The sequence below is a fragment of the Phyllostomus hastatus genome, unplaced genomic scaffold (genome assembly GCF_019186645.2).
Source record: "Phyllostomus hastatus isolate PE091 unplaced genomic scaffold, TTU_PhHast_1.1 phas_scaffold_78, whole genome shotgun sequence".
Lineage (NCBI taxonomy): Eukaryota > Metazoa > Chordata > Mammalia > Chiroptera > Phyllostomidae > Phyllostomus > Phyllostomus hastatus.
The window spans coordinates 34,714,119-34,726,782 of NW_025334041.1; the positions used below are offsets into that span (position 1 = coordinate 34,714,119).

At 36.7% G+C, this 12,664-nt stretch overlaps 1 protein-coding gene across 2 annotated transcripts in view; it reads left to right on the forward strand.

Annotated features, from left to right (window-relative positions):
• SLC25A40 (solute carrier family 25 member 40) overlaps nt 1-12,664 on the forward strand; it is a 38,982-nt gene that overhangs the window by 14,982 nt on the left and 11,336 nt on the right. For both annotated transcript variants that reach the window (XM_045828397.1, XM_045828398.1), the window contains exons 5-8: nt 961-1,067; nt 8,650-8,717; nt 10,404-10,528; nt 11,198-11,371. In XM_045828397.1, the coding sequence (XP_045684353.1) occupies nt 961-1,067; nt 8,650-8,717; nt 10,404-10,528; nt 11,198-11,371 (474 nt within the window). The remainder of the gene's footprint in view (nt 1-960; nt 1,068-8,649; nt 8,718-10,403; nt 10,529-11,197; nt 11,372-12,664) is intronic.

Consider the following 12,664-nt stretch of genomic DNA (forward strand, 5'->3'; position numbering starts at 1 on the left):
GTCAGACAAAGATGCCACTCTGTTGAATGCATACTAGTGAGATGGAATGAACAGTAGGTGTATTTCAGATGAATGACAGGATAGATGGATTGTAGAAACTAAAAAGTAAGGTACTTCCCTACATATTGAAGAAAGCCTTAAAAGCAGGAGGCACTTGGCTTATGTATTATGAAACTCACAATTGTGTATATGGTTGAACAGAGAAGACAATTTTGGCAGCAAGGGTTAGGCCAATAATGGGAAAGAGTTGATATTAAAGAAAGTGGTAAATTAGGTGGGAGGTAATGAATGTCTGAATGGAGCAGTATAAATCCAGAGAAAGGGGCAAAGCGTAGCACTATTTACCTTGATCAAGAAGAACATATCTTTTCATAACCTATTTTTATTGAGATATAATCGACATATAACACTATTAGTTTTAGGTATGGAGCATAATGATTTCATATATGCATATATTGCAAAGTAATCACCACAGTAAGTTTAGTTAACATCCATCACCTCACAAATTTACTTTTTCTGGTCATGAGAACTTTTAAAATCTACTCTTAGCACCTTTCAGATAAGTGTTCGATTTCATAATATGTTTTTGTCTGTGTTACCCTTGCCACCACAGAGTTCATCACCCATGTTCTCACATCAGAACAAGTTTTCCTCCTTTATCTTTTCTTTTCATTTCCTCAGATAACCAAAAAGAATTTATTTCTGTGTGCATCTGCTTAGTACAGTTCTGAAAATCTAAAATCCATAAGTGTATCAGTTACCTTCACTACTATCAATTTAGATCTCAGTGCTATGTCATTAAGCAAATCAAATTATGTATATTTTATCCTAAAAGGCGAGGACAAGGTTGTATCTTTTTTATAGTTTTCTAGTTCCCTCATTATAATTTCAATTTGTTCATCAGTAAAAATAATACAATTGCATGAAGTAATTGTTGACTGTTGTAATCATCTTTGTTAGGAAAATGTTTTATATATAGTAACGGACTTATGGATCACTTATGTGTCTGTGAAGAGGAAGGAAAAAAAGCATGGTATAAGAAGCCAGGATTTTTCCAGGGAACATCGGTAAGGAGATTATATCATTTATAATCATATTATATTTTCTATTTTTATATTTTATCTTATCAATGATTTTCCAAATTACAGGACCATGAAATTTTATAAGTTAGCAAATTTATCCACAGCAGATATTGAAGCAAGAAAAGGAAAAATACTTTTTTGCTTTTAACTCTTTAACTTTCTTTTTATTTTTTCATGCTTTTTATGTAGGAATAAAGGAAGTACATACTTTAGTTAAATATTTTTATATTGAGATAATTGTAGGTCATACACAATTTTAAGAAAAATATACAGAGAGATCCCATGTACCCTTTTCTCTATTTCCCCCGATGTAACATCTCACAAAACCAAGTATAATATCACAACCAGGTTAGAGGTATTGATACAGGTAAGATACAGGACAATTCCATCACCACAGAAATCCTTCTGTTTCTCTTCTATAGTCATACCTATTTCCTTTCTGCTCTTAACTCACTTCATTGTGTAGGCATGATTGATAAATCACTGGCTGTTGGTGATTACTTCAACCTCCAGTCCCTCTCCCTTCCCGAGGTCCTGAGGTTGGGGAGAAGAATGGGGTAGGGGAGTGAAAGTTCCAACCCTCTGCAGATATACCTGATTTCATTATGCTTTGTTTTATTGTGCTTCCCAGATACTGCTTTTTTTTTTTTTTAGAAACTTCAGGTTTGTGACAACCTGGCATTGAGTAAGTCTATCAGCACCATTTTTCCAAAGAGCATTTGCTCACTTTGTGTGTCTGTATCACATTTGGTAATTCTTGCAATTGTTCAGACTCTTCTTATTGTCTTATTTGTTATGATGATCTGTGATCAGGGATCTTTGATGTTAGGATTATAATCATTTTGGGGTGCCATGAACTGGGCCCATATAAGACAGTAAACTTAATTGCTAAGTGCTGTGTGCGTTCTGACTGCTCCACTGACCAGACATTCCACGTCTCTCTCTCTCTCTCCTTGGGTCTCCTGTTACCTGAGACACAACAATATTGAAATTAGGCCAAGTGATAGCCTACAGTGGCCTCTAAGTGTGTTCAAATGAAAGAGAGCTGCGAGTCTCACTTTAAAGCAAAAGCTAGAAATGATTAAGGTTAGCGAGGAAGGCATATCGAAAAGCAGAGATAGGTGGGAAGCTAGGCCTCTTGCACCAGTAGGCAAGGAAAAGTTTTTGAAGGAAATTAAAAGTGCTACTCCATGACAAACATCTTTGACAGACATGATGTTCATCGTGGCAGTGTGGCTGGTGACAGCAAAAATGACCCATTAATGGAAGCAGCTAGATTCACAGCTCGGGTGATATCCTGAACCATCTGGGCCAAGTCAGTACTGGATATGCAACTGATTTGCTCACATTGCTTGCAAATTTGCTAAGCCAAATAAAGTTGATTCTCATTCTGGGGAAAAGCTGGAAGATGGCCCAAGGTTTTTGAAATCTGGTGATGCTGCCACCGTTGATATGGTTCCTGGTGAGCCCAAGTATGTTGAAAGCCTCTCAGACTATACCCCTCTGGGCCATTTTGCTTTTGTGACATGAGACAGTTGCTGTGGGTGTCATCAAAGCAGTGGACACAAAAGCACCTGGAGCTGGCAAAGTCACCAAGCCTTCCCAGAAAGCTCAGAAAACTAAATGAGTATTATCCCCAATATATGACACCCCAGTCTGAATCAGTGGTGAAAGAATGGTCCAGGAACTGTTTGTCCCAATTGGCCATTTAAGTTTAATAGTAAAGACTGGTTATTGATTACAATTCATCGTAAAACCTTTGGAAGGAAAGGAGAATGTTTTGTGGACCATTTTTTTTTGGGGGGGGGCAGTTTTTAAGTTACTAGTTTTTAAAATTAGTACTTTTTAATGGAAACTACTTGACCAAAAATCTGTCACAGAAATTTTGAGACCCATTAAAACAAAGTTTAATGAAGAAAAAAAAAGTGCTACTCCAGTAAACGCAGGAGTGGTAAGAAAGTGAGACAGCCTTATTGCTGACATGGAAATAGTTTTAGTCATTTGGATAGAAGATTAAACCAGCTACAACATTGCCTTAAACAAAAGCCTAATCCAGAGCAAGGCCTGAGAGAGGTTAGGAAGCTGCAAAAGAAATGTTTTAAACTAGCAGAGGTTGGTTGATCAGATTTAAGGACAGAAGCCGTCTTTATAACCTAAAAGTGCAAGATGAAGCAGCAAGATGTAGAAGCTACAGCAAGGTATTCAGAAGATCTAGCTAAAATAATTAATGAAGGTGGCTACATTAAACAACAGAATTTCAACTAGGCAAAACAGCCATATTTTGGAAGGTGCCATGTCTGGGACTTCCATAGCTAGAGAGGAGAAGTTAATGCCTGGCTTCAGAGCTTTAAAGGACAGGCTGACTCTATTGTTAGGAACTTAGGCAGCTGGTGACTTTAAATTGAAGCCAAAGCTCATTTAGATCATTCTGAAAATCCCAGGGCCCTTAAGAATTATGCTGTATCTCCTCTGCCTATGGAACAATAAAACCTGGATGACAGCATATCTGTTTATAACATGGTTTACTGAACATTTTAAGCCCATTTTGAGACCGATTGTTCAGAAAAAAAGGTTACTTTCAAAATATTGCTCATTGACAATGCACCTGATCACTGAAGAGCTTCGATGAAGATGTACAGTGAGACGGATGTTGTTTCCATGCCTATTAACACAACATCCTTCTACAGCTCGCGGATCAAGGAGTAATTTTGACTTTCATGTCTTACTATTTAAGAACTACATTACAGCCCTGGCTGGGTAGCTCAGTTGGTTAGAGCATCATCACCATATGGCAAAGTTGTGGGTTCCACCTGTCAGGGTACACACAAGAAGCAACCGATGAATGCATGGGTGGGTAGAACAACAAATTGATATTTTTTTCTGTCACCCTGTTCCTGTCTCTCTCTAAAAGTCAACAACAACAAAAATACATTTCATAAGGCTATAGCTGCCATAGATAGTGAATATAGATATAGATAGTGATTTCTCTGATGAACCTGGGCAAAGTCAATTGAAAACCTTCTGGAAAGGATTTACCATTCTAGGGCCCATGAAGAACAGTTGTGATTCGTGGGGAGAGGTCAAAATAGCAACATTAGTAAAAGTTTGGAAGAAGTTGATTCCAACCCTCATGAATGACTTTGAGTTCAAAACTTCAGTGGGCCAGTGACTGTGGATGTGGTAGAAATGGCAAGAGAACTAGGATTAGAACTGGAGCCTGAAGATGTAAGTGAATTGCAGCAATCTCATGATAAAACTTGAGCAGATGAGGAGTTGCTTCTTATGGAAGCAACTTCTTATGCTTCTTAGGAGCATAAAGAGTGGTTTCTTGTGATGGAATCTATTGGGAGGGGGAAGGAAGGGGAGAAGGAGGTACACGTGTAACCCAGAGACGCGGGTCCCCCACCCGACCACCCTGGGAAAGGGGCCATGGGTGCTGCCATCCGCTGCCATCCACTGCCACCAGCCGTTGGCGTGAGGAGTAAGGAAGGGCAGTTGCACCGCGGAGGGCACAGAACTCTGGTGGGGAGGGGTCTCGGGCGTGGAGAGACACCTCCCCCGAGCTGCAGTCCCCCTCTCCCCACTCTGTCCCTCCCCGTCACGGAGGAAACACACAAGAGAGGACAGACCCTTGTATTGAGGGCTGGCTTTCACTAAATCGCAGCGAGGGAGCTGCTCTGCTGTGTGCAAAACGCTGACCCAGAAGCAGGTGGTCTGTAAATGATTTAGCGCCAGGTTCCCCACGAACGTGAGGTGTGTGACCAGTGAGGGGGTGCCCCCTTCCCCGAGACCCAGGGCTCTCCGCACCAGACAGCTCCCAAGGCATGGCGGGGGGGGGCACCATGAGATGCACGTGGTGATGGGATCTATTCTCGATGAATATGCTGTGGAGATTGTTGACGTGACAACAAAGGATTTAGAATATTATACAAACTTAGTTGATAAAGCAGAGTCAGGGTTTCAGAGGCTTGACTCGAGTTTGGAAAGAAGTTCTGTGAGTAAACTGTTAACAAACAGCATTACATGCTACAGAGAAATTGTTCATGAAAGAAAGAGTCAATTGATGTGGGAAACTTCATTGTTCTATTTTAAGAAATTGCCACAGCCACCCCAGCCACCCCAGCCTTCAGCGGTCACCACCCTAATCAGTTAACAGTCGTCAACCTTGAGACTAGACGGCCACTGGCAAAAAATTCACAATTTGTGGAAGGCTCAGATAATGATTAGCATTTTCCTAGCAATAAAATGTTTTTTTAATTAAGGTATATACATTTTGGGGGCATAGTGCTATTGTACATTGAATAGATTACAGTGTAATATAAACATAAATTGAATACACAGGGGGAACAAAAAATGAGTTCGACTTGCTTTATTACAGTGATCTGCAGCTAAACCAGAAATATCTCCCAGGTATACCTGTATTACTCCGTTGGTTCCCCTTACCAGCCCCCACCTTGTGATCATCTAGGGGCTTCCAAAAATTACCTCATTAGCATAAACTGGTGTGGTTGAAAGGGTCTTGTTATGAATAACAAAAGACAATTCTTTTACCTTTATGTGGAGCTATTTCAGGTCTGAGGACAAAACAGCAAGTATTATAACAAAAGATGCTCCCATTGTTCTTTATTACTTAGGAAATATTAAGAATTTTAGATGCTGTGTTCCAGAAACCATGGACAAAGACCAAAATGTATATTTCTTATTATAACTTGTAATATTTAAATCTTTCTCTGGGATAAATGCTCAGGACTGCATTTTCTGGGTCATCTGGTAGTTGCATGTGTAGGGTTTGCTGACCTAACAACATCCAATCCTGTAAAAAAAAATTACGAGTTTAATAGAGCCAAAGAGAGGATATGCCTGGAAGCTACATCTCAACTGATTGAGAAAAAAATGCTTGTCAGGATGGCAGTTTGCAGTCTGAATTTGCAATTAAGGGGAGAAGGAAGATGACTTGAAGGTGGAAGAAAGTAAGGCAGGTGATGGGGTTACAGGATAGCTAACAAGATGACGTGCTCTCTAGAGTTAGAGGGTCATTATACTTCCCAGGGGGCCGAAAGGGGGCATTTCGAAGATACATTAACCTAGATGCACAAAAACAATGGATAAGACTCGCTTAAGACAGAGATAAACATTTTACTAAAGAATATGCTCACCTTCCCACTTAGGAATTTATTACCAGATTTCCTTGTGAGGTTACTTTTAGTTACTGAACTTGTACATACCCCATTTTTGTCTGCAACAGTGTGCTTTGCAAATATTTTTATACAGTCTACCTTGTCTTTTTATCCTCTTAAATGGGGTCTTTATTGGAGCAAAAGTTTAAAACTTTGATTAAGTTTATCAGTATTTTTCTATGTAAATCATAGAAAATGTCAAGTCTAAGAACTCTTTACTTACCCTTAGACCTGAAGATTTTCTCCCATTTAAAAAAATTTTAAGAATAGTTGCTATATAATATTACATTGTTTGTATTAGTTTCAGGTGTGCAATATAGTGACTCGACATTTTTATACCTTACAATGTGATGACCCCACTAATTCTAGTAGTCATCTGTCACAGTGTCAACTTTGTCACAGTGTTATTGACTGTGTTCCCCTTCTCCTTTTCCTTCATCCTCTCACCACCTCCCTTCCAGTAAACATCCCTTTAGTCTCCGTTTCTGTGAGTCTATTTTTGTTAGTTTTGTTTTGTTTTATAAGATTCCACATATAAGTGAAACCATACAGTATTTGCGTTTCTCAACTTACTTCACTTACCATAATACCCCCTAGATCCTTCCATGTTGTTGCTCATGGCAAGATTTCATTCTTTTGTATTGCTGTGTAATTTTCATTGTATATATATGCCATATCTTCTTTATCCTTTCATGTGTATCCATGGATACCTAGGTTGCTTCCACATCTTGGCTATTGTAAATAATGCTGCAATGAACTTGGGGTACACATATCTTTTCAAATTCATGTTCTCATTTTCTCTGGATAAATACCCAAAAGTGGAATTGCTGGATTGAGTGATAAGCCTATTTTTAGGATTTTGAGGAACCTCCATAATGTTTTCCATAGGGGTTGCATCAGTTTACAGTCCCACCAACAGTGCCCAAGAGTTCCCTTTTCTCCACATCTTCACCAGCACTTGTTTTTTGTGAACTTTTTGATAATAATCATTCTGATTGGTGTGCAGTAGTATCTCTTTGTGGTTTTGATTTTCATTTCCCTGCTGATTAGTTGTGTTGAGCATCTTTTCATGCATTTATTGGCCATGTGTTCTGTATGTCCTCTTTGGACACATATCTTTTCATGTCTTCCGACCATTTTTCAATTGGATTTGTGTGTGTTATTGAGTTATATGTGTTTTTTAATATATTTTGGATATCAACTCCTTATCAAATATACCATATGCAAATATATTCTCCCATTCAGTAGGTTGTGTTTTGTTAAAGGTTTCCTTTGTTGCACAGAAGCTTTTTAGTTTAAGTCCCATTTGTTTTATTTTTGCCTTTGTTTCCCTTGTTCAAGGGGCTGTATTCAAAAAGACATTGTTCAGGCTGATGTCAAATAGTTTACTTCCTATGTTTTCTTCTAGAATTATTATGGTTTCAGGTTTCACATTTAAGTCTTTAAATAATTTTGAGTTTGTTTTTGTATATGGTGTAAGAGAGTGGTCCTGTTTTATTTATTTAGATTTTATTTATTTATTTTTAGAGAGAGTGGAAGGGAGAAAGGAGAGGTAGAGAAATACCAAAGTGCAAGAGAAACATCGATGGGTTGCCTCTCACATGTCCCCCAACCAGGGACCCGGCCAGCAGCCCAGTCATATGTCCTGACCAAGACTTGAACTGGCAACCTTTTGGTGTGCAGGCTGGTGCTCAATCCACTGAGCTACACCATCCAGGACTATTTATTTTTTACATGTATTTTTCCAGTTCTCTCAGCACATCTTGTTGAAAGACTGTCATTACTCCCTTATATATTTTTATATCCTTTGTCATAGGTTAGTTGACCACATAAGCTAGGTTTCTGAGCTATCTACTCTGTTCCCTTGTTCTGTATGTCTGTTTTTATGTCAGTATCATACTGTTTTTATTATTATAGCTTTGTTGTGTAGTTTCAGATTAGGGAACACTATACCTCCCACTTTGTTCTTCTTAAGATTGCTTTGGCTGTTAGGGGTCTTTTGTGGTTCCATACAAATTTTAGGATTATTTGTTCTAGTTCTGAGAAGAATGACATTGTTTGTTTGTTTGTTTGTTTTTTAATAGAGATAGAGAAAGAGAAACACCTATTTGTTTCACTTACTTATGCATTCATTGATTGATCCTTGTATGTGTCCTGATTAGGGATCAAACCCACGACCTTGGTGTATTGGGATTGAATTCTAACCAACTGAGCTACTTGGCCAGGGGAAAATTCCTTTAAAAAATATTGCCCCTACATAAATCTGAGAAGCTTATATTTTAGAAATAAACACTTGAGAGAATCAAATTACCAATCAATTACTAGTATAAACTTTTTATATATCAGATTTAGGGATGTATTTAGACTACTATTTTCTATTATAATTTTAGGATGCCTTTATGAAAATCATTCGAAATGAGGGGATTAAATCCCTGTGGAGTGGCCTTCCCCCTACTTTGTAAGTTGAAATTTAATATATTTTTTAGTAAGTGATGGTGGTGTTTGTTTTGTTTTATAATCAGCATGATTAGACAAAATTGTGCATTTTTAATATTAGAACTTTTTTAAAGCATTGTTTCGTGAGTTCCACAACACCAACACATTTGAGGATTTGCTGCAAGGTCTCATGGGACCTAAAGAAGGTTGCCCTCATGTCCGTGGTTTATTACAAAAAGACACAAAGCATCAGACAGGAGAAAGACACAAAAGAAGTTGACCAGGCAATAGGCTCCAGAGTCCTCTCTCATGACACCACCCAGGATGCATTTGTTTTCTCAGCCTGAACTACAGCAGCATGTGAAAAGTGTTTCTGCCTTAAATCACACTTGAATTTTAGACTCTCGGGCTTTTATTGAGGGTGGATGGCATAGGCACATTCAGTGTTTGTGACCAACTCTGATTACCAAAGTCCAGACCCCTAGAAGAAAAGCAGATATTCACCAGAAACACATCATTTGCACAAATCAACCTAGACAAGTGGGTTTGGTTCCAGATAGAGAGAAAAACCTGATAGTAGGGAATATTCCAAGGGCTAACTTTCTTGGAGTTGGCCGAAGGTCAAGCATGCAAATAATGCCCTCCTGACCTGATAGAAGATTGAAACAACCAAGCTCGCTGTGTTGTGTCTGGCACACAAGCATAACTTTCTTTTCATGTTCAGAAATTGAAAATTTAATGTATGACTTTTTGTTAATTTTACTAAAATAATGAGACATTGTGATAAGTATACTTTTCCTTTTCCAGATGATTTTAATTCTCTTCTCACTAGCCATTATATGAATTAATATGATAAACAAGTAAGGCTTAGTTAAAAGTCCCAACTAATACCTTGCCCTTATATACCTTGTTTCTTTATAATTTATCTTTTTAATGGGGCAAATTAGTCAACCTTAAGGCATATATTTTAAATACTGCCTAAACTTATAAAGTTAGTGGTAGATCCAAGACCAGCAGACAATCATATTTCAAAATTCTCATCATCAAACTTCATTATAGAACATTAGTCATTCCATAGTATGGTGGATGAATGTCCTTTAGTTAATCCATAAACATAGACTGGTCTCTTGTTGCATTAGTATTTACGACATGACAGCGCCTGCAACTTTGTGTTTAGTTAATAATTCCCTTTTGATATTTTCATTTGAAAGAATGTCATTGGAATATCCTTGATACTAGTATATATAAGTCTGGCATCATTAATTATAATTTATTTCCAGTTTTGTAAGCAGGTATATGGTCCAGAGTTCAAAACTATGTTACAATTGCTCTCGTACTTTTTACTTCAATGATTTTCATGTTACGATATTTGGAAGGCCAGAAACAGATAGAACATAGAACAAGTCTAGGAGACAGAGAAGTGTCCTCATTTATCTCTTCCTGCTTATGATCTGACTGGTACTCTAACTTATTTTCACAGCTAGCATGTAAACTTCTGGAGGGCAGATACCTATTTTATGGTTTGTTTGTTTTTTTGCAGCCTACTAAGTTAATAATTTTTAAAATAAAAGAAAAATTGATCTCATAGGCTGATTCATTATGCTTTTTAGCTTATACAAAACATGAGGAATTTAGCTTGTATTTAATAATGTATTTAAGCATTTTTGATAATTTTATGCAAATCTTTGTGCTTGCGTGTTTCTAACAGAGTAATGGCAGTTCCTGCCACAGTTATTTATTTTACCTGCTATGACCAATTAACTGCTCTCCTGAGATCTAAATTAGGAGAAAATGAAAGCCGCATACCAATTGTTGCTGGAATTGTGGCCAGATGTAAGTAATAAGTTTATTATATTTTCATTTTGATCTATGTTTAAAGCTTCATTTAAAATTTTGACATTCACAGAGAATTTGTATAAAATTCAGACTCTTGGTAATACACATTTTGCATTTATAGTTTGTGCTAATTTGGTAGTATTTATACTCTAGAAGTCATATGACATGGTAATTGCTATCAGAAAGAAATGGAATCAATCCATCCTTGTCAAATATTGGACAGAGATTTTAGAAAGACTTTTAGACTTTAGATTCTGGATATGAGGATGACATCAGATAGTTGCAAAAGTCCTGAATCATTTTCCTTACAGACTTTGAGATTCAGAGTTTCACCAGAAGGGAATTTGCCTCTGTGTAGAAGGATGTTTTTCTCTGTGCAGTTGGAGTGAAGTTTCTGTAGTAGTTCTAGTTGATATATATTTCTGGAACTTCCCTTGTACGAGTTGAAACCAGAGAGTAAGGTATATGAAAACAAACATTTAAGAATTACCCTTACCAAGGAAAAAGAAATGGGTACCGGTGTGTTGGCATTACAGATTTGATTTTTAAGGTTTGCAGACATTTCAGAATAGAAATTTAAAATATAAAATGCATGAACTATTAATTTTGCACATGTGTTTGCATAGTACATGACTCTGTTTTTTTTAAATATTTGGTTTGTATTAGTTGGTGCAGTAACTGTGATAAGTCCATTAGAATTGATAAGAACCAACATGCAATCTAAGAAGTTTTCTTACAAGGAACTGCATCAGTTTGTCAGCAAGAAAGTATCTGAAGATGGTTGGATTTCCCTTTGGAGAGGTTGGGCTCCTACTATTTTTAGAGATGTACCATTCTCAGGTAGGATTTATCTTATTCATATCTGCCAAATGTTAAGTAGCTTTGTCTTATTTATATATTACATTAAAATCAACTAAACTTTAATCCCTAAGGCTAAGGGTATGCTGTCTTGTTTAGTAACTACAAACTCCTAGTTCAGTGTTGAACTCTCAGAGCTTTATGGGTCTTCATTGAATGAATAGTTTCTCATTCAAGCCTGGTTTTATTTTCTTCTTATGTTTAATTTCTATTCAAACATTAATCAGTATTAATTTGTATTTAGATGATACAAACTATCTTTAACTTATTCTAAACAAGTCATAATTAATAAGGTGAGTAAACTGCAAATCAGAATATCACAAAATACATTTAAGACTGCCTGTGAATAATGCTGACCCCTACTTTTTCAACTTTCAAAGACAAAAATCTTCCCCATTAAATGAATGTCTTGTAAACAAGACTATTATAAATCTGATAGGAGATTAAGATTATGTTGAATTATGAAATGGGTGAAAGTTGTGAAAAAGAAGTGTAAAGCTAACAAATATCTTGTCAAATGTGCATACTTCAGTACCCTTTCTCTTGTATATCATGGGAATTTTCTTTTAAGACCTATAAGAAATAATTACTAAGGACCTTTGTATTAATGTTCTGCTTTCTTTTTTCTTTTTAGTTAATCATTTTTTTGGCTCTCCTATTCATATCTCTCTGCATCTTTCCATCTTCATTAGTATTTTTCTTCAACATTTTGTGATCAGTTTAAAAACATAGTATGTAATTAATCATAAATTCCTAGGCCAAATATATTTTTCATTTTTGTACTAATTGATATTTCACATAGAAAAAGTAACAGATATAAATGATAAAGTATACTAATAAAATGAACACCGATGAAGTCACAACTTCAGTATATGAACTAGAACATTACAGTTTTTAAAATCATGAAACCAGAAAACCACATATATTCTCCTCTAGTATAACATACACCCATTGGTAGCTTCTACTTTGTATTTTTCTTTTTTATATACAATCTTACTTTATTAAGATGGTTTTAAAAATAAAAAATATTTTTATTGTTTATTCTATTACAGTTGTCCCAATTTTTCCCCTCTGCCTCTCTCCACCCAGCCCACACCCCACACCATCGTCCATGTCCATGGGTCATTCATATATGTTGACTAATCCCTTCCCCTTCTTTCCACCTTTCCCCTCTGCCCCCCCTTCCTCTTAAGCTGTCAGTCTGCTCCCTGTTTCCATGTCTCTGGTTCTGTTTTCCTCATTAGTTTATTGTTCATTAGATTCTACTTATAAGTG